The sequence below is a fragment of the Carassius carassius genome, chromosome 14, assembly GCF_963082965.1.
Source record: "Carassius carassius chromosome 14, fCarCar2.1, whole genome shotgun sequence".
Classification (NCBI taxonomy): Eukaryota; Metazoa; Chordata; class Actinopteri; order Cypriniformes; family Cyprinidae; genus Carassius; species Carassius carassius.
This window is the reverse complement of record NC_081768.1, coordinates 18,400,367-18,420,488: the sequence shown is the minus strand read 5'-3', so window position 1 is coordinate 18,420,488 and position 20,122 is coordinate 18,400,367. Positions and strand designations below refer to the sequence as shown.

Below are 20,122 nucleotides of genomic sequence, written 5' to 3'. Positions count from 1 at the left end.
TTTAAATAATAACCTATATAGAAGGTGCACAGTGTCATTCACACAAACACTAAACACCATCATGGTAACACACATGAAACTGAAATAATGCAATAAACATTCATTTAACAACATTAGGTGTTAACACACAACCCTTATATACAAAACTTATTAGAAAAAAACTGAGAAGAAACATAATTATTTCAACAAAAAACATAACATTTGAAATGTAACACAGGGAATTCTGGGAATGTCAATTTACAATTATTCACTGTAAATTATAATGTCTTCTTCAGTTAGAAAAACGGTATACTGTAATGTAATGTCCAATACATTTTTCCACTGTAAATAGTTGGGGAATTAACCATTTAACAGTTTTTTACTATTGAATTTTTACGGTCTTTTATCGTTAAATTCACATATATATAATTGTAAGATTTGTGTTTTTTACATTACTTCTATCTAACAGTAGCTAAGCCTTGAAATTAAAAACAAAACCACTTTCTGCTTTTGCTCTCTTGGTAGAATTTGAAAGAGAAAATGTGTTAAAATCATCATTAAAGGCGTCATTCCGGACGATGGACACAATGTGACATTCTGTCTGTGTAAATATGGTTTAATAAATGAATTAACTCCATAAATAATGGCTGTAATGACATTTTAGGGGACAATAAGTCTGAGCATTGTCAGGAAATAGTTGATGTATGAGTTTCATGCCTCAGCAGTTCCTCAAAATGAATCGGCACAGGAAGATAGCTAGGGCCTTGCAACTAGCCCATTTCCCAGAATTATCTACTTGTTGTCAATTTGCACAGTGGAATTACACATGCAAATTGCACTGCCTGCACAAACACCACTTGGAGATGATAAAAACAAATTAACAAAGGCTATAGAAGAAGGATTTATTTCACTGGCTCACCCAGGTCAAGCAATACATGTATTTGACGATTGTGTGTACCCAATTTTGGTGTAATTATATCTGCAAATTATTCTTTGTAATCTTTTTTTTTTTTTTTCTTCAACCTTCTTCTTAAACTCATAATTAGCTTCCCTGGCTTCTCTTTCAAAAACAATTCAGCTGGCTGCCCTGTCAGGCTAACAGTGAATAATCTCCTCTGGGTGTCATCCTTCGTTTCCTCCTCCCTTATGCTGCTGCGTTGGCCGTTGTTTTTAATGGTTTATACACTGTACACATGGAGGCTAAAGGTCAAGGGTCATTAAATACGAGAACACACCATTGGGCCAAATGCACAGGAAAACAGGCATATAGCCAGTCCAACAGTCAAGCTATACATAATCGCCTCTTAACATGGTTTCTCATATTCGGAGCTAAATGAGGAATCCCTGGACCTCCGTGTTGGCTAGTATTAGATATCTCATTTACTTTGTACACACTTAGCTAATCTGCTCTAATGAATTCAGCCACCCCAAGCCAGATCCAGATGACTTTAAATTATTACTCTTTCCTCAGACATGCGCTTGCTCATTTGCGGTTCAACTTGGCTGGCTTGGAAAAAAAATAAAAATAAAAAAACAGCCTGTCACAGTAAGATACTAATAATTAAGGCTTTGAGATGATTAGTTTATCTCGCCACACTTACCACCTCTTTAACCAAAACTAATAAGGGTTTCCAAGTTTTAAACAACACACTCTAAATAAATAATAAATTACAGAAATAATGATCTGGAGCCCAAATCGAACAAAAGTGCCAGTGTATAGTGAAAAAAAAAAGTCTTCATAAACAACAAAATAAACAAATTTACGAAATTACGAATGATCGTAATCATTTTGATAGTAGTAACTCAGTGATATATTACACCACCAAATTACCTTTAAAAGTTCTAGTTGCTTTTGACATTAAGTTGTCACATATATAATTAAATTGGTATTAACTGTGGGGCAGCTGTGCAGAGTGACGTTTAATATATCTTGCTGACTTAAGCCCTATCATGTCATATGTCCTTAAAGTTCTTGATATTGGATGAAATTGATGTTTTAGGGACATAGTAACCAACATATACTTAACCCTATAAAGCCGACCGTATCATATCAGATACGTGAATGTCTTGGGTCTCAAAATGTTTAAAACATTGATGAACACAGACAAAAAGTGTTTGGTGTAACAGACAATCTACATGTCTTCTGACATCTGAATAATAGTTTATAGACAGTTTCAACGGCAACAACATAAACAAACATTACTGCGCATGCGCGCTTTTATGGCCCTAACTTAACTCCCGGTAGACTTCCAAATAGAATCAATAACAACAGCCAAGTCCCTCTAGAGTAGATTTTTTTTTTTTTGATAACAAACAAAATATGTCTGCTGCGTTAATCAGGTGGACTTAATGGAAATGGAAATTAATAATTTCCGAGCAGGAGATGCATAAAGAGCAAGAAATAGAGGTTTCCCCAGTAACAGCTGTAAACAAAGCAAAGCTACGCTCACAAACGCTGCGTTATCAGGCATATAACATGCAAGTCTTCCTTCAGAAATAGTGATATAAAAACACCCGTGCCACGTTTTGATATTTAAACATATAAATGTAAGGAATTATTATTATTAAACGTGCAGTATGTAACGTTACTCATGTTTATTTAACGAAGCCTTTTTGAAAATCGATCAGTTTTAAAATCGTGGCGAGTCTCCAAAAATAAATGTATGGGAAACACATCCCACAGAACAACCACCTGAGCCCAACTTCAGTCTACTCATCACCTTCACCTTGACTTTAACTGCGTTTGTAGAAGGCACCGCAGCCAGTATGAGAAATATATATTATATAGGCTATACTTTTTGTTTTACAAATGGCAAAGTAAAACACAATTGCTCATGTTTTCCCGAGTGATAAGAATGCTCTTATATGAGCAATGTCTCTCAATTTATTCAGACAGCTTAGGGCATCACCACATTATCATTCAAATGATTAGCATGCTAATCTTGTTTAGCCTGTGGCATTGGCAGACGAAAAACACTGATGCTTAAATTGCTTATTTATATCAAATAACATCAGTTTTCTGTTTTGTTGCTAAATAGGGGTGGGCTTTGTGCCTAATTGCAAAACCACCTATTTACTTAAATGATTTATTTAGTGTGCACAGATTCTGAGGCAACAAGCTCATTTGTATTGTCGTAATGTCAGAAATTTTCATCAATATAATTTCTGCTTGTTATGCCTCCAGCGGGGGTGGCACTAGTTTTGAATGTGCACAGCGATTTTTCTCTCTCGCTCTTTCTCATTTGCTCTCCCGCTCTCTCTCATTTGTCCCTTCCACACTCTCTCTATCTTTCTCTACATGTGTGTTCTGTAACCTGTAGTGAGTGAGCAATGCTCCCCGTTTCTGCTCACTGCCCCTTTAGTTGAGTGAATGTTAACCTTGACTTTCTTTAATTATTTTTGACCTTCTTAAAAATCAAAAATCAATAATATGTTGATTATATTTAAATACTTAGTGTGATGCAATAATTTTTCCCCAAAATTATATTGGATATTAAGTAATCTTAAGTTGATTCAGTCTAGTAAAGCTTTGTCTTGAAATATTACTAAAAATATCTACGCAATTCTTATGTTTACTTTCTAAAGATTTCAAAGCAAAAAGACACATACCATGACCTAAGGGTAAACATTTCAAGAATTATACTAATTAGCCTTTTAATTCAGTATAGACGGTTTCATCGGGCACACGCGCCTGGCCCTAAGTTAACTTCTGGTCTGAATAACTGAACTCATAACTGAACTGGCAACTATGTTTGAATAAGTTTACTCATTAAAATGTCCTGCTACTGCATAAAAATATTTTATTTGTTGTTATTTTTGGTTGAATACCTTACCGAGGCCAGTAGATGGCATATTTATTTATTTTTCACAAATTAAAAAAGTGTGTGGCATACGTTTTTTTTTTTGGTTGTTAAGCTGTAACCAATTTATCACCAGAAGCAACAAGCCTTCCAAAGTTTTAGAGGAATAAATGTTTAACATAGACCAGTACTTGATATAATGTATAATAATTTGGCAAAAAAACATGGTTAAAAAGCACACTTATCCACCGAATATTTGTCTTTTTAGATAAGGTTTAAGCTATAATATTAAGAATAATAATAATAATAATCATCATCATCATCATCATCATCATCATCATCATAATAATAATAATTCAGTTTATTTATTATTATTGTTATTATTATTACAGAGCTGGACAAATTGACGATATAACAAATATTACACAGAACGGCAGCCTCCACTATTTTGTAAGGGGGAGGATCGCGTTTCATAATGAGGTCAAATTGGCCAATCAGCATTTTTGTTACAGCTGTTGCTCCTCCGCCGATCCAATAATGAAGCTCTATATTCAAAATGCGGAAATACAGAAGGCAACGGTAAGGGTCATGCAGTTGTTGGTGTACTTGTCTGATATATTATGATATTGTTAAATCACCAGTCGCATTTAATAATATATTTGCTTTAAACGTTTTGTTGCTGATAATAATGCGGACGTCTGCAAGAGTCGTGTTTTTGGCGAGTTGTCAGATTTAATATGTACAGTGGAAATCTGCCGCCGGGTCTCAGTGAGGCTGACCTGAGCTCTGAGGATGAGGAGGATGATGAAGCAGCAGCAGCAGCAGAAAACACTCCAGGCAAGGAGCTCTCACGTCAGTCAGACACAGAGCCACGTTCAGTTTGTGTACAGGTGGAATGTAAACAAAAACTGGTCTGCACAATGATGCATTTGGAAATGATTGTCTTCTTGGAGTTTTCTTGGTTAAGTGGCAAGTATGTGGATCTGTTGTAGTTATGCATGTAAATTATGCAGTATGTGTGCAGTGCAGGTCATGCAGTGATCGAATTATTTATTATTTATCTAATTGCTCGGTAGACCGTTACAATCATTACAGTATAAACAAAGCAAGTTGCATTTGGTTCATTCAGAATTTATTTTAATGTCATTATGCAAGTATCATTGTTTAAAAGCGTTGTTTTTTTATATTGTTGCAGAAGTTCAAAGAGCTCCAGCGAGCAAAGTTGTATCAGAGAATGAAGGAACCGCAAACAAAGTGGAAAAGGCGCCAGAAGAAAGGTCATTATAATAAGTTTTCTTCCCATTACCTACTAGTTCTGTTCTTCTATGTTATTTCTACTGTTGTCAACCATATCCTATTTATTCCTTTCAATGTAAACATAACAACTCTTTATACAGCTGTGATGATTTGAGTTTGAAAGGATTTTATCATGCAATCTCATTGCCTAGGCACCACAACATGGGTGTCTAGTAGGATTACTGCAGTAGAACTGATCCCTTGCTTGCAGAGATGAATAACACAATTTAAAAATCTTTCTAATATGTGTAATGCTTGCCCATGACTGTTTTTATTTTCAATATATTAACATATTGTGGTTTTAACATCTCAAACAGGTGGGGCACAGAATTGTGACACTGAGCAGAAAAGGTATGGTTGACAATTATGGTTTGCTCCAAGACAGTTAATGATGATTTCCATAATAGACCATTGCATCAAAACATCACTACATTTCTCAGCAGGTCACGAGAAAGACTGTGAGAGACGTTGTGTTAACAACAAGCTTAAATACACGTTCTTAACACATGTGAATATGTACTGAATACTTCATATTAATAACATGGCATGAAACTCTTCTCACATTGTAGCCTGAATTGTTATATGATGATTTTAAATTCAGATATACTTATATAATAAAATATTTATATAATATATTTGTTCATTGACTGATGTAAGAAATATTGCACTTTCGCATATCTAAAGTAAATCCAATGTGATCTTTAATGCATAATTGACAGAGTTAGCTGAAAATCATGTAGCGTATAATGGGCACAGACTCTTTAATCTTTAATTAATTTTAATTTACTTTAGACTTTGATTCTCTTCAAATGGAGATTATAAAACATGTTTGGGATTTTGATGTTATACATCTCCAAGCAACAAGGCGCATGTTTCTGCATGAGTTTGTTGTGTTTGCAACCACTTAAAAAGTCTGGTGGTGTGTGATCCATAGTTGTTTCGTGTATGAAGTTCAGTTTTTTTTTTCCGAACCCTTTATGAAATCGGCAGCTGTGTGATGCTTAAGTTTTTAAACTATCATTCCAGCCTTGAGGCAAAAGGAGGGGAAACAAATATAAAATTCTTCATATTTAAAACCTCTTTCCTATTTCACTGAACGCCCATAAATTCCCAAGTACTGACTGGCTCCATAATCCACCATTTATAGCAAAAAAGGATGTGTGCAGAAATAATTGAATCTCACAAAGTATACATGCCTAGTCCTGTAGTGAATAATAATAATATTAATAATAAACAGAATGACTTGTCATCCTGTGTTGTGTCTTTGCTCAGGGAGCCTGAAGAGAAACGAGAGGAGCACTGGAAGGAGCTCACACAGTATTTTAGCATCAATGATAGACTCAAGCCGCCTCCTTGTAGCAGACCTCCTCACATGGTAACAATGATTTCCTCCGCCATCTTCCTCTACCACTCTGTGGGTGTCCTAATTCTATCCCACTGCCTCTCTGTTCTGTGCCTACTGTATGTGTAACTCGTAATTGTTTCCTCTATCAAATGTGAAAGACAGAGTGAGGAGGTGTCTTTTCTTCTGCATGACACTGAGCATAACAGAATAGATCATATTATATTTAATTATGAGATTACCTTAATCTTGACATGAGGATGTAGCTGCACTGTCTGTTCTGGTTGGTGTTTAATATTTCTTATGAGGTGGATTTCTCCGTTGAAAGCCACAGCACAATGGAGTCGAGAGCTTTCTGTAATGCTGTAATTCAGTGAAAGGGAGGGAACGTTTGCAAATCAAATACACTGGACAGCTTCTGTAACAAATATGACATTAAGATTTTTCCCACTCAGATGCTGAAGGGGCATGTTGTAAACAGCATTAACAATATAGTAAATATTTGTCCTCTGTGCATGGACCTGTTTTTTTTTGTATTACCCACTCATGAACCCTGCACATAGAAATTGTGATTCAGTATCAGCCTCCAGGAATTTCACATTTTGTAAAAAATGTCTGCAGTAGCATTGTTTTTTTGTTTCATAACACTTCCGTATTGGATATATTACAGACATAAACTTTGTAAATAAGTGATTGCTCTTTTAGAGAAACTTTTGACTATTTGAAATCTTGAAAATGAAAATAAAAATAAATAGAGAGCCCTTTAACCTTTTTATTTTATTTTATTATTATTAGGGAAAAGTGACCCTTGTAGAGGTATCAGCCTTGTGTCTTTGCATTAAATGCCTTTAGTGAGTATACAGTATGCTTGTATTGTGCTGACACATAAGCAGCCTCGCTTTACTTCTTATGTCTGCATAAAAACTAATTTGTAAACGGACAATGATTCAACAAAATTCACATTATCAACACTGAGCTATAGCTGTTGGCAGCAATAGATGTTTGTTCATGATGTGTGCACAGGTTTGTTTAGATATAGCACAGCTCTGTTTCATTTAAAGCAGTAAGTCAGTATGTGAATTCAGATTGTTTCTTGTGAGATGAGAGCAGAATATGTGAGAGAATGAAGAATGATTCAAGAAAGCTGACTTTGTACACTGGCTCATAATTTAATTTCGTCATGCAGGAATTTCCCGATTAAATTTTCTATAAATAAGTCTCTTTAAGTGCAAAGCTTTGTAAACAGAACTAATTCATTTGTAACTTCACGCCAATTTTGCACTAATGCATATTATCATTCTGCAGCTTTAACTCAAAACAGTTTTTTCCGTTATTTTAATTTGTAAATTGTCATGTAAGCAGAATGTTGGCAAATGTAATTTGTTTTAAGTAGGAAAACGCTGCTAATTCAATTGTCCATATCGTTTAATGTTGAGCTCAAATAATTTTGCATTAGCAAGTTAAAATATTGGGTTATTGAGTTCAAATATTGTTTTTATTATATATATATATCCAGTTGTCCCATTAAATTAGACAGCTGCCCCATTTTCCCTCACTTTAAAAAGCTATATCTATTTTGGATTAAACATTATTAAAGGGCTGAGCATATGCTGTGAAAATATATTTTAATAGAGTTGTGAGAGAGGCTGATTGGAACAGTCCCTCTGAAATGTTTACCTAAGCAGAATTAATATTATATGGCCATTTCTGAAATCATAGTATGGAATAATCATCAGCTCAGGAATAAATTACATCAGGAGGTTAATTATTTTTCGTGTATGTACAGTATGTTTGGGTTTTTACAGCTTTTATTTATTTATAAGAGCAACAGACATTTGAAATTTGTCAAATATGAGAATGTTATGTCTTTGTTTTGGGATTTCTCTCATGAAGAACCATAATAGCAGACAGAGAGCTCTGCTTCACCAGTCCTGCTGCTTTGATGGAAATATCTCATTAAAGACCAACATTTATGTTTGGTAACCTCCTGTGGCTAGACAGATTTTTTGCCTAATATTTAATCAACCGACGTTTTTCATTTATGAGAGGAAATCTACATATTTGTTGTAATGGCAATCATATTAAAAAGAATGCCTGGGGGAGTTTTTAAGTTACTCTTTGATTTTATTTTTTTTCTCATCCTTCTCTTTCTATTTGAAAATCACTTCATTTTATTTCCCTCCTTCTCATCTTCAGTCAGGCCTGGAAAAGAGCATAGAGAGTGCCATCGCTGAAGGGGACTATGGGAAGGCGGAAGAACTGAGTGACAGACTTGCTACTCGAGAGGTATGTTGCCCAGATAAGCCATCTCGGGGGGCGCTTCAGCTGTGACAAATTGAGCTAATGGGTCTGCGGCCAATTTTGCCTGCAAAGACAGAGAGGCTACAAACACACACACACACACACACACACACACACATAACTCGACTTGGCAGAAAGTCTTGCAACCCTTTTACACTAAAGTTAATGGAAAGCCCTCCCCCAGTTTGAAGTACGGCAGTGCCTATAGAACTTTCGGTTCTGCCTTTTAATGAAGGCTACAATGCTTTCAACCCTAGCGCTAAAACATTTTCAAGGTGCCAGTTTTACACCTTTGAAGTGAGCTCATACCTAAATACAGTGCCTGCAGTTTTAAAAAGACACATTTTAGGATTGTACGTAGGATCAAGCGCTTCGAAGCTAATTTGGCAGAAAATGTAACATTCGCACAGCTGTAATTGCAGTTAAAAAGACATTCAACTTTTCTGAAGTTGGGGCAATCATAGCGGGCAATAATTTTTAAGCCTCGCAACTTTGATTCAATGGAATCTGAAATGCATTCCACTAAATTCCAGCCGAAGCTTTGATTTCAGCATTACTGCATGGAATTGATGTTCACTGTCAACCTTAAACAGTTTAGTACAGAAAAGGTTTGGGAATGTGCTTCCAGTTCACTAGGCATTTGGTGAATACTAAGAAAACACAATTCTTTTGCGAATATCATATATATTTCTTATGTCCGGCATCCACTTGTTGGGATTTTTATAGCAGGTATCAGTCTGCATACAAACAATGAACAAGCTTTATTTTATCATGCCACTGCATTATGATATACTGCATAAAACACTAATTAATCTTCTGTTATTAACTATATATTTAGGTTAACTAAATGGTTTGCAGGACTCATTCTGTAAATCCTTTTTGTGAGAATAATTTTCTTTTACGGTTTATTGCCGTACTACAGCTGAAGCAATTGCTTTTTTTTTTTTAAATGTGTTTTCAGTTTCTACAATAATTAATTTTCTGTTAAGATTAATGTTATAGTTTTATTGTGGATAAAATAGTCTCAGGTCATGCTTCAATAAAGCTCTACCATCCATCTAATGGGGAGGAGCAGTGGTAATTGTGTTCACCTCAAATATTAGTTTCCTACGTAATCAATTACAGCTGTCTCTCTTGGTGTAAATTCCAAAATGACACCATTTACTCCGCACTAATGAAATCATATTGTGATGCTGTTGATAGTTGATCTGAATCAGTTCAAAGCAAGGTGATAATCATGCTCCTAACAAGCGTAGCGCAATGGGAACAAGCATTAAATAGCTCAGTAATGCCAACAACAGGCCCTTGGTTTAGGCAATTTTCTTTTGAGGGTCTTTACGCAGTAATCCATACAGATGCCACTTACGCTTATCTCTGGAGTATCTTTGTGGTTTTATCTTTTTCTTTCCCAGGTAGACAGAGACATAATAACAGTTTCTTTGGAAACCATTGTCGGAGACATTTCATCAGGACGTGGGCTTCATTGTGATGCCAGACGTCTATATCAGCCCTTGCCTTTGTTGTTTTTTTGTTTTTTTTGTTAAGAATTGCAGATTTAAGCATCCCTTTACAGAGAGTTTATCTGCACTTCAAAAGCAGGTAAAGAATTTCAGAGATCCATCATGCTGTCTAAATGCTTGCAAATGACAGCGCTGAAATGTTTAAGGTCTCTTATCAAATAACACTGCTATAGTAATTATAGCAGGCTGCGTTATTAGTTTGGCATTACTTACAGGTAAAAACACAAATACAAACTGCATGGCTTTCGTCTTTGATTGACTTACCAGGACCATGCTGTCACAGAAAGCTTCTTACAGCATCAGTGGATTTGAGCAGACTTAGCCGTCTCGAATCTCTCGCTCAGCCAGACAGCTGAAGTCTGCCTCTGACAGAACACTGGCAGTCGCTGCGCAGTAATGCCACTGTTAGCTGCTTTATTTGTTCTCTTCTAAAGACTGTAATTTACAGTTTTCACCAGGTAATGTGCATTTGTCATCTGCTGGACATCTCCCTAATGCTCTATATATTGATTCAGCTTCTCTCAGGGTGATGTGGGTATGAAAGTTTTTCTGCGAACATGCCAAGATGATACTTGCTTGTTCTTTTTATCCAAAGTTTCTGGGTAACATCATTCTACGTTGTGCAATGATAGAACAGGATGCACATATGGAAGATCATTTTTGAAATTTGAAGGGTTTCAGATTTAGGTGCATGAGTTGCAGTATTTGTTTTTGTAGCCATACATTATGGCTGTATGTTTGTGTGTCACTGTAGCTACCTGTACACTATTATTTAAAAGATTTTTTGAGTGTTTTTAAAAGAAGTTACTCATGCTTGCCAAGACTGCATTTACTTGCTCAAAATTCAAATATTGAAAAAAAATTAATTTCACTTTTAAATCATTCAATGGGTCTTTCTTGAATAAAAGTAATACTATCTTCAAAAAAAAAAAAAAGTAATTATATTAAATAAATACCAGCCCCAACTTTTTTGAACAGTGGTGTGTACCTGTCTTTTACCACTTTTATTTCGAGGAGAATAGTGAAAGGACCGGAAGTGATTAAAAGAGAAAGGTCGGAGTTGTATCTGAAAATGCGGCAAGCCAGATTTGAATTATAATCACCCATATGAACATCAGAGATCAGTGTGCTAGCCATTAGGCTGCAGCTCTTTTTTGTGCTTTTTTTTTGGATTGAATTGATGTAATCACAACACATCCTTCTATTATGCAACATTTCCTTTGACGGAAAGACAAACTCTAGATAAACAGAGAAATATGTTGACCTGTTTCAAGAGTCCTTGGGGGGCAATTTGGATATTAGTGAATCATTTTATGCCCTAATTTGTAATCCGGCTAGTATTTGTTATCACAGCGCTCCGTGCGGCCACAGAGCTCTCTGCCCAGGATAAATGTTGCTGCATACATATCCTTTTTGAAATAATGCAATAAACAACTTAACATACAATAATCCCAAATGTGGCAAGCCTCAATTTCAAGGTTCTAATAATATTTGTGTCTACTGATATATGAAATATTATATGTTCTGTAATGTGTTAAGATGCTAATACAGCGTTAAATTAAAGTGTTAAGATGTCAGTGAGACAGTGATATACTAAAGGTCTTGTGATATTTTTGAACCCCTCGAATTTGTCCTCGACAATGATATTTATAAATTATGCCTGGGCTAAAAGTATTTTATTGGTCATAACCCATTTATCTTTGGGGATAAATCTTTTTCCCTTTTCTCTCAACCGAAAAGTTTTTATGCTTTATATTAAAAACACTCCTGTTTGGAAAAATGCAGATGAAATATTAGTTACTACCTTGTGTAGCTTTTTTTAATCATATGATAATATTTTGCCCATTTCCTTTAATCTGCAAATAAAAGCAAATTTGTTAAAACCTTCTTTCAAGTTATCCTAAAAAGGGTGTGCTATGTGGGCTTTCATCTTTGTCTGGGTGTTTAAACACAAACGTGGATAGTAAAGGTTCCTTTGAGATTTTCCTTTCTTAAAAGAGTATTCAAATATTCTGTAGAAGGTTTAAGTCTTTTTGTTTTGGATTCACAAAGTGTTTTATACATTTGCCTAAAAGGTAAAAGCTTTTTAATTGATCAGAATTAAATACAGAATTATCAAATTCTTCCCTGCATATCCTCTAACAATAAAAAGATACAGGTAACGGTTCAAAATGCTTCAGCAAACTGACCTTTAAAACTAGGAACATTTAAGCTTCATAAAAATATGAAGTTTACTATTGTCTAGGTGTGTGTGTGTGTTTTAGATGTATATTTGTTCAGATATCTGTATTCTGTTACTTAACATTTTTGAGTATTTGTTAAATGTATCAGCTTTACATTAAATGCACTTTTAGCTTTAGGGACAACAGAAAGTCTAATACAGAAGAAAGAGTGCAATAACTGTAAATCAGATGTTTAAGTTAATGATAAATGGTAATATAATTTGATTATTTATAATAAATATATATGGACTTTTAGATTCATGTTTTTTTCTGATGTTTTGATTTTGAACCGTTTTTGCTTGTAGGGAATGCATTTAATTCTCTAACTTATATTTAAGGGCTTTCATTAAGCCTTCTAAGCACATTTAATAACAAGAGCTGCTCTCTAGTCTCAGTGGTAAAGACGAACTAAAGCAAGACTAAACAAAGGCCTGTCACACTTTATTATTTCCTACAGTTTTTCTTTGCCCTGATCACAAATATTAGCTCCGCATTACCACTTCAAAACATAGACTTTCTAGTCTGCAGCGGTGGGGGGTACTGTGTCCATTTCAAGTTCTCCAGGAGTCAGACCATATGAAAATGATTAAAAGAGGAAGACACAGTCTGAAAAGGAGTTGTTGGAGAGGCGAAAAAGATAAAGTGAGCGGGAGTTCATGAACACGGGCGCATATATGCCTTTCAGCATGTGACTAAGATGCTCACTTTTTTTGCGCAACCACCCAAACTATGCATTAGAACTGGCTTTAGTATACCCATTAAATATGTTGCATTGCCATTTTCTTTTATCAGCCTTCATCTCTGACCAATCAGCTGGGGTTTGTTCTAATATGCTTTTGAAGTACAGCATGTCTCAGTAACTACGAACATACAGATCCCTAATGACAAGGTTCACTGAAAGTTTGCCTTTGTTTGTTCTTTACAGGAGTGTCATATTGTTTGAAGTACCATTACTGCAGTTAAGTTAAACTCATCCAATCCAATTAAAATGCACTACTTTGACAGCTTTTGTACAGGCTTGCTAAGGCTCATTGCATTAAACATAATGCATGTCTGTATTTTATTTTTTTCAGCCAATTATTAATCATCTTAACCTCTTTGTTCTAATTTTGAAAGCCTATGATTAGGTATTTTTAGCCCTTTCCTCCGTCTATAACACACAATCTGTACCGAAACACCAGACCGGCTTTTCCTCCTGTGCGGGCCCCTCTGGCAACAAGAAAACTGCTAAGCAAAAACTCTCCTCTTTGTTCCATTTTCTTTCAGCATTAGCCATTTATCACAGAATGAACTTTTATTATATCTGTAGATGACTCACATTAAATTTTTGCCATTAATTTTGAAATGGGTTTTGAAATGGGTCCTAAGCTTTTATCAAATGCTGGGGAATCTCATTTGGATTATTGTATTTCATTAATTACTTGATAGACAAAGCATACTTTTTCAATGTAGATTTTTTGTGCTGTTTAATTAATTAGCATGTTTTCTCTTTTAATTAAAGCCATTTTTTTCAGAATTAAAGCCCACAGCAAAACACATATATAATTTGTTTGTAATTAGCCCTTAATTGGTGGTAGTGGAAGCTTAGCACCCTCGTTTCCTTTTTTTTTTTTCTCCTGATTGCCATTTTATTTCCAGTCAGTCATTAATTAAACTGTTTTTCTAATTAGCTTATAAAACTGTTGATGGCACATTATTGTAAGAGTGAGTTCAAAGCTTGCTAATAAGCCTTGCCTGCTCAGAAAAGGGAAGATAATGAAATGCGCACAAAGCCAGCGAACTTTCAGACTTTTTTTCCACTCCCTTGTTCCCTGAAGATGACAGTCTTATGTATCTGGAATCAGATTATTGGGGCTGAAACATAGAGAAGCGCATTATACCAAGAGCTTTTCCAACTAGATCCCCCTCAGAGAGGCTGCTTCCTCTGTATGTCTTGTAATGCTGTTTGTCAAGTTGGTGGCAAGATTACAGGAACTCCTTGTCTTATTTCCCCCACCACCCCCTTGAGACTGATAAGCTATGTTAACTGGATCTTTCACTGTATACAAGGATATCAAATGTAGGACTCTCAATATGTCACTTTTGTTGAGAGGATTTGGTCTCCTCCGCTTTAGTGTAGATGACACAGGGTATTGTCACGGGAGCGTGGCCGGTTTTATTCAGGCACTGCAGTGGTTTTCTTGAGATTTCCCTTGCCATTGTTTTTATGCAAGCCATGATTATTACTGTTTATCTGCTTAAACTGACCCAATTTGGCATGGTAGAACAAAATTACAATAATGTAATTGATTTATTGGTAATATTAGGCCAAACAATGTGAGAATATGTAATTAACTCTCAGTAATGTAAAAAGTGTTCACAATGCACCAAAATTGACATAATTCTGTAATATTCTCATGCAAGTGGAACTTTTATTTGTGTATTTATTTGGTAAATTGGTGCTACAGTACATAGCTAGAGAAAACCGAGAAAAGGTCCTTTTCAGCACCCGCAATGCAAAGGGTTCGATCAGATTATCTATTATTGCAGTGATGCAAAAATGTAAAAGTAGCTTTCACAACTTTCTTGGAGCTGTCAGAACTGCACCAGATGATGCATTTTACCTCATCCGGCAGACTTTTGCCGACAAATAAACAGGTGTATCTTGGTTAGGGTTGCAAAGGGGTGGAAAATGTCTGGTAAATTTCCAACTTTTCAAAATGTATGGAATATTTTCCACCTTTTTGCAACCCTAATCTTAGTACAGGTAAAACAGAGAAATAATACACATTGTTCATTTACTAGTGCTACCGACAGTGTAACAATACAGAGATGGTTGAAAATCCGTTTTAACCTTACTTTTAATTAGTCAATCAGTCATATCAATATCTTATGAATTTTCTAGAGGGAAATATAAATAATAGCTAGTACCATTTAGTAAGTACAAACCACACAACTGGATACTTATTCCAGTCTTATGTAAGGTGTATTTTGTTTCATTTATTTTACAGAGTGAATGTGATGTTTAACAACTATTGTATAAGACAGTATACATCTGTAGGAGTTTTAATTGTTTACAACCAGTGCTTTTTCAGTAAGTGGGTGTGAATGAGACAGCCAGGGTTAATAATGCAAGCTCAGAATTGATTTAAAACCTATTTTAAACATCTGCAAGGAGCTCTCTTTTTTCAGGTTAAAGCTTTGTCTGCTCTTGAGTTTGCGAGATGTTATAGTCATATAGATATTTGTGGAAGGCTCAAAAATTAAATGGCTATAAGGATTGAACAGTGCATTGAAATCAGGCAACAGACTAGCATTGTACATTTATATATTACATGTTTTTTCTTTACAGTGTCTGCTGTGGCAGTTGATGATGTACTATACATTACCAAGTTGGTTCTGCATCACTGTTGACTTAACCCACCTAGTGGCCCCACATTGCAGTTACAGGACTGAGCAGAATGAATTCATCCTTCACAAACCTTTCAAAGGTCACGTCATTAATGGCGCTAAATAAACCCAGCAATGAATAAGGCTTTGCTGAGGACTGGTGTAAATGGCACACAGTACCTTTAAAGAGGAGAGTAGAGAGGTGAAGGACAATGGAAATGGACTGAATGTAATTCTTATGGAAATATGGGAAGGTTTAGTGGACTACCTAGAACAAAGAGCACAAGCGCTTTTTGTTGTGTATGTTAACCCCCCCCCCCCCCCCCCCCACACACACACACACACACACACAGCCCACTTTTTTTTCTTTTCTGGATTGTGATTTTCATTCCTTTTTTTCTGCCCTGCATTTTTCCTCTGTGCCTGCATTTGATGTGAAAGGATTAGGCACTAAGTCACAAGAGAGGGAAAAGGAGGGGGGATAAGGATGAAAAAGGAGGGAAAATCATGAAAAGTGGATCAAAAAAGTAAATGAAAAATAATGTCATATTACGGAAAATATGAGAGGCTAATTTGTGCCGACTTTTTGCTAATTTTGTTCTTGCCACAGAAAGAAGTGCTGTCACCTGCTCTGCGCTACACTGATGACAGTGCCAGTGATCCATGAAATAAGCTGCCGCCGGCTTTGTTCTGATAAGAATGAACAAATCTGCACAATGTACTGCGCTCCCAATCTCATTTTCATACTTGCATGCAGGCTAAAAGAAATAAGCTGTTTGCAAGGCTTGATTAATCAGACATTTGAGAGCTTTTTTTTTTCTTTTTTGTCTCTTTGATCTGCTCTGTCTCCTAGGTAACTTGCTTGACATTAATGTTGAGCCCCGGTAAAGACAATCAGGGATTGTAGACCGGACCGATTAAAATAAAAAAAAATTAAAGACCTTTAATTCTTTGAATATAGTAATGTGTGGAAATCGGGGAGTCCCGGCTGGAGTGAGGGGGGGGGGGGGGCTTATTTTGGTGGTTGGGCAAATTTTGGTTAAAGCTGGAGTGCATGTGGGTAATCCTTGTCGAAAACGCAAATAAATCTCAAGATTTAAACCTCACGACAGCAAAAAACAAACAACCAAAAAAACCTAGTTTTGTTGTCTCAAAATACTTCTTTTTGTCCTTGACATATTTATATATACAGCTTATTTGTGATCTGTGCACGCTTTTTTGCTCGCGATCGCTTTAGCACCGATTCCGCTTAAACGCGCCTCTCCAAAAACACCCTGGTGTGAATTATCTGCGAGTGGATCTGCGCTAAACATGGGCATGATCACCCATTGTAACTTCCCTCTCTGCGCTGTCTTGCTAGAAAACATGATTTATGACTCTTAAAACCTGGAAAAAAAATGGCATGGATTTAAAAAAACTGTCATAGTGTGTTAGCTTCAGGTTATGCAGACGCCTTTACAAATCTTCCAAGTGCCTGTATAGATGAATGCCTCGAGGGCCCAGCCAGAACCCCGCTCTCTCAGCCTGCTAAAGGCCTTATCTTAAATCCAAGCAAAGTACCATTAATCTTTTTGAAAGACCTTTATGGCTTTTAATGTATCCCAAATTAGAACATTTTACACCCTTGGTTCCTGAAATATGGCGATAAAAAGCCTTTAGAGTTTAATTTCTCCTTCCTGCTCGCTCTGACCTGCCTAATCCCAGCATGCATTAGGAGATATTTTAGTTTCAGTCTTTCTAATAAAGTTTATCCCACTTAATTATAATTGAAACAATTTTTTTTCCACTCTCTTGCTCTCTCTGGGTTTTTTCGAGCCTACAAATGGTGGCACATTTCCTCATTATGAACTGAGTTTTTTTTGGTGTTCCCCTCTGATTGTGTTATTTAACTGTTCTAAAGAATTACCCTCATATCCCCTCCCAAAAAAAAAAGAGGCAAGAGAAAAGCAGTGGGTAAAAAAAAAAAGGGTTTGCAATTTGTCCAAGTGTTTATCAAAGTTTCCTGCGGTCCAATAATAAACCCATCCCAGGAGTGATGGAAGAGGCCCGGACTCTCCTTTTGTTTCCTGAGCCCTCTGTGTCATTCTGGCTATTGGAATGAATCTAGACACACCACACACATTTCCCCTCACTGATACCGCTGACATGCGCCTTTCGCCCTCCTTCATTCATTTTGCCGGCCTAAGTGCGTGCACTGCAATTTTCAGAATTAAAGGTCGTCTTTAGATGAACAGATTAAGTATATGAGATAATAACATTAATTATGCACATCCATGCTGAGTGGTGGAACAGAGGGTTGGCTGTCCTACTTCTATCTATGAACTGCAAATTCCTTTTTGATTTATGAAACTCAAGCATGTGTGTGTCCGTGCTGCCATCCTCGCAGTGATGGAGATATGCCTTCTTCGAGCACCACCTTGACGCACATGCAGCACTAGTGAGGTTTGCCAGGCAGACTGATTTTCTCCAGCTAATGGAGCTTGTCTCTGTCTTCTTCTCAATAGCTGGCCGTGAAAATCGCACAAGCCGCCGATTGCCGTGACTTTACCCGCACCAAACAGGAAGCGGAGGCTTCCCAGGCAGCCCGAAAAAGGAGGAAGCAAATCGCTTGGGGGTTTGTTGTCTGCTTTGTTTTTTTTTTTTGTGTTTTTTTTTTCTGTTCATCACTGGTGCTGACACCCTGCAGTTTCATTAAGTCACTCTGCATTTCACACTTTAGATGTCCCCTCTTCCCTGGACATGCTGCTGTGTGTTAACTCATATGTATTCACTTGAGCTTCCTAATGAGTATGCAGATGCTGCTTATCTTTTTGGTCAGTCCCTTTAGAGGGTCTCTGAATGCGTTGTGAGCTTATATCTACGATTATACTTTTCAGATTCAGTTTGTGCATTGACTGCAATTATATGCAACCATGTTTACCCAATGAATCTGTATTTCTGCTTTGATTTGGGTTTCTTTATATTGCTTTTATAAATTTTTTTCTTCTAAAAAATACTGATTATTTTGACTCTGATTTCACTGCATTTTTTATATATGTATTTTTATTTTTGTCATTTTAGGTTTGAAGCAAAGAAAAGATGGGAAACCAAAAGCAATATGGGATTCATGTGACATTCGCCGCAGTTAAAACATTTATATAAAGATGAGTAATGATTTAGCATTTTGATAATTGTTTAAAGATGTAATCTTTTTATAATAGTGTTATTGCATTCAAGTTTCCTTTTTGTTATTTCTGTTATTTGTTATTTCTTTCTGAATCAGTTCTTTGGTCATTCATTCAGATTTGTGGGTCATTTTTTGTGTAGCTAAATAAATTCCATAAGCACACCATTATTGTTAGATTGGTCGTTTTTGTATGTATTTTCATTTCTTTCCTCATAATTAAATCTGGCACGTACAGCCACGCACGCCATTTATTTACTGCCGTAAGTGGGTTAATCAGGAGCCACTTTTTTTTCTTCCACGGAGGTATGGTGCGAGGGAAGAGAAAGGAGAGATTAGGGCCTAATGCAATGTACAGGATAATATGCAATAGGATTTGCCCGGGCAAAATGAAATTTGTCGGCTGTAAGGAGGTTTGAGCAGTCATAAACGAGGAGTTTAGTCGGGTTCGAGTGTAAGATGACTGTGTGTGAGGGAGAAAGAGAACGAGATGGAGAACGGTGTGTATGACACCGGACTCATCCCATGATGCCTCTTTGAGAGGATTCCTGTGGGCAGTGCACATTTTTATATATTAAGCCTTTCTGTTAGATAAAATCTTGTTGACTGCACTTTCCAAATATGAAATGTATTTCTTTCTGGATAGAATGTATAGATATTATTCTGTTAGTTGACCAAAAAAAAAAAATCTAAATCTGCCATCATTTTTGTTCCAAACCGGTATGATTTTCTTTCATCAGAGGAACTCAAAAGAAGAAGCTTTGAAAAATGTACATGCTGCTCAAAATACAAATTTATCAGTGAAACATAATAGATCTAATCCATATTCCTATTTTGCAAGACTTCTGAGGATATGCGATGAGTTATTAACTAGCTAAAATCTCTCCTTTTGCTTTCACTGTGTTGAAAATAACATTCATGATGAGGGTAAGTAAATAATGACAATATTTTTAGGTGAATTATTTTGAATTAATTTGTATGATTTTTTTTTTTAGCAGGATGATTCTTTATGCCAATCACCTTCCATTTTAAACATCCCTCCCACCTCCACGGCTCGGTCTCGTGAGGTCATTAGTGGGAATGTGGAAACTCGCTCTCTTGATTTATACTCTGTTGGCCTGAGGCGGAGA

General features: G+C 36.1%; 1 protein-coding gene across 1 annotated transcript; it reads left to right on the top strand.

The window, feature by feature from the left end:
- The first annotated feature begins 4,338 nt into the window (after positions 1-4,338).
- fam204a (family with sequence similarity 204 member A) lies at positions 4,339-19,032 on the top strand. Its single transcript, XM_059566493.1, is given in 8 exon segments — positions 4,339-4,679; positions 4,682-4,752; positions 4,975-5,056; positions 5,393-5,426; positions 6,348-6,450; positions 8,614-8,703; positions 18,334-18,443; positions 18,890-19,032. Coding segments are annotated over 8 exon segments (705 nt in total). The 5' UTR covers positions 4,339-4,516; the 3' UTR covers positions 18,942-19,032.
- The last annotated feature ends 1,090 nt before the right edge of the window (positions 19,033-20,122 follow it).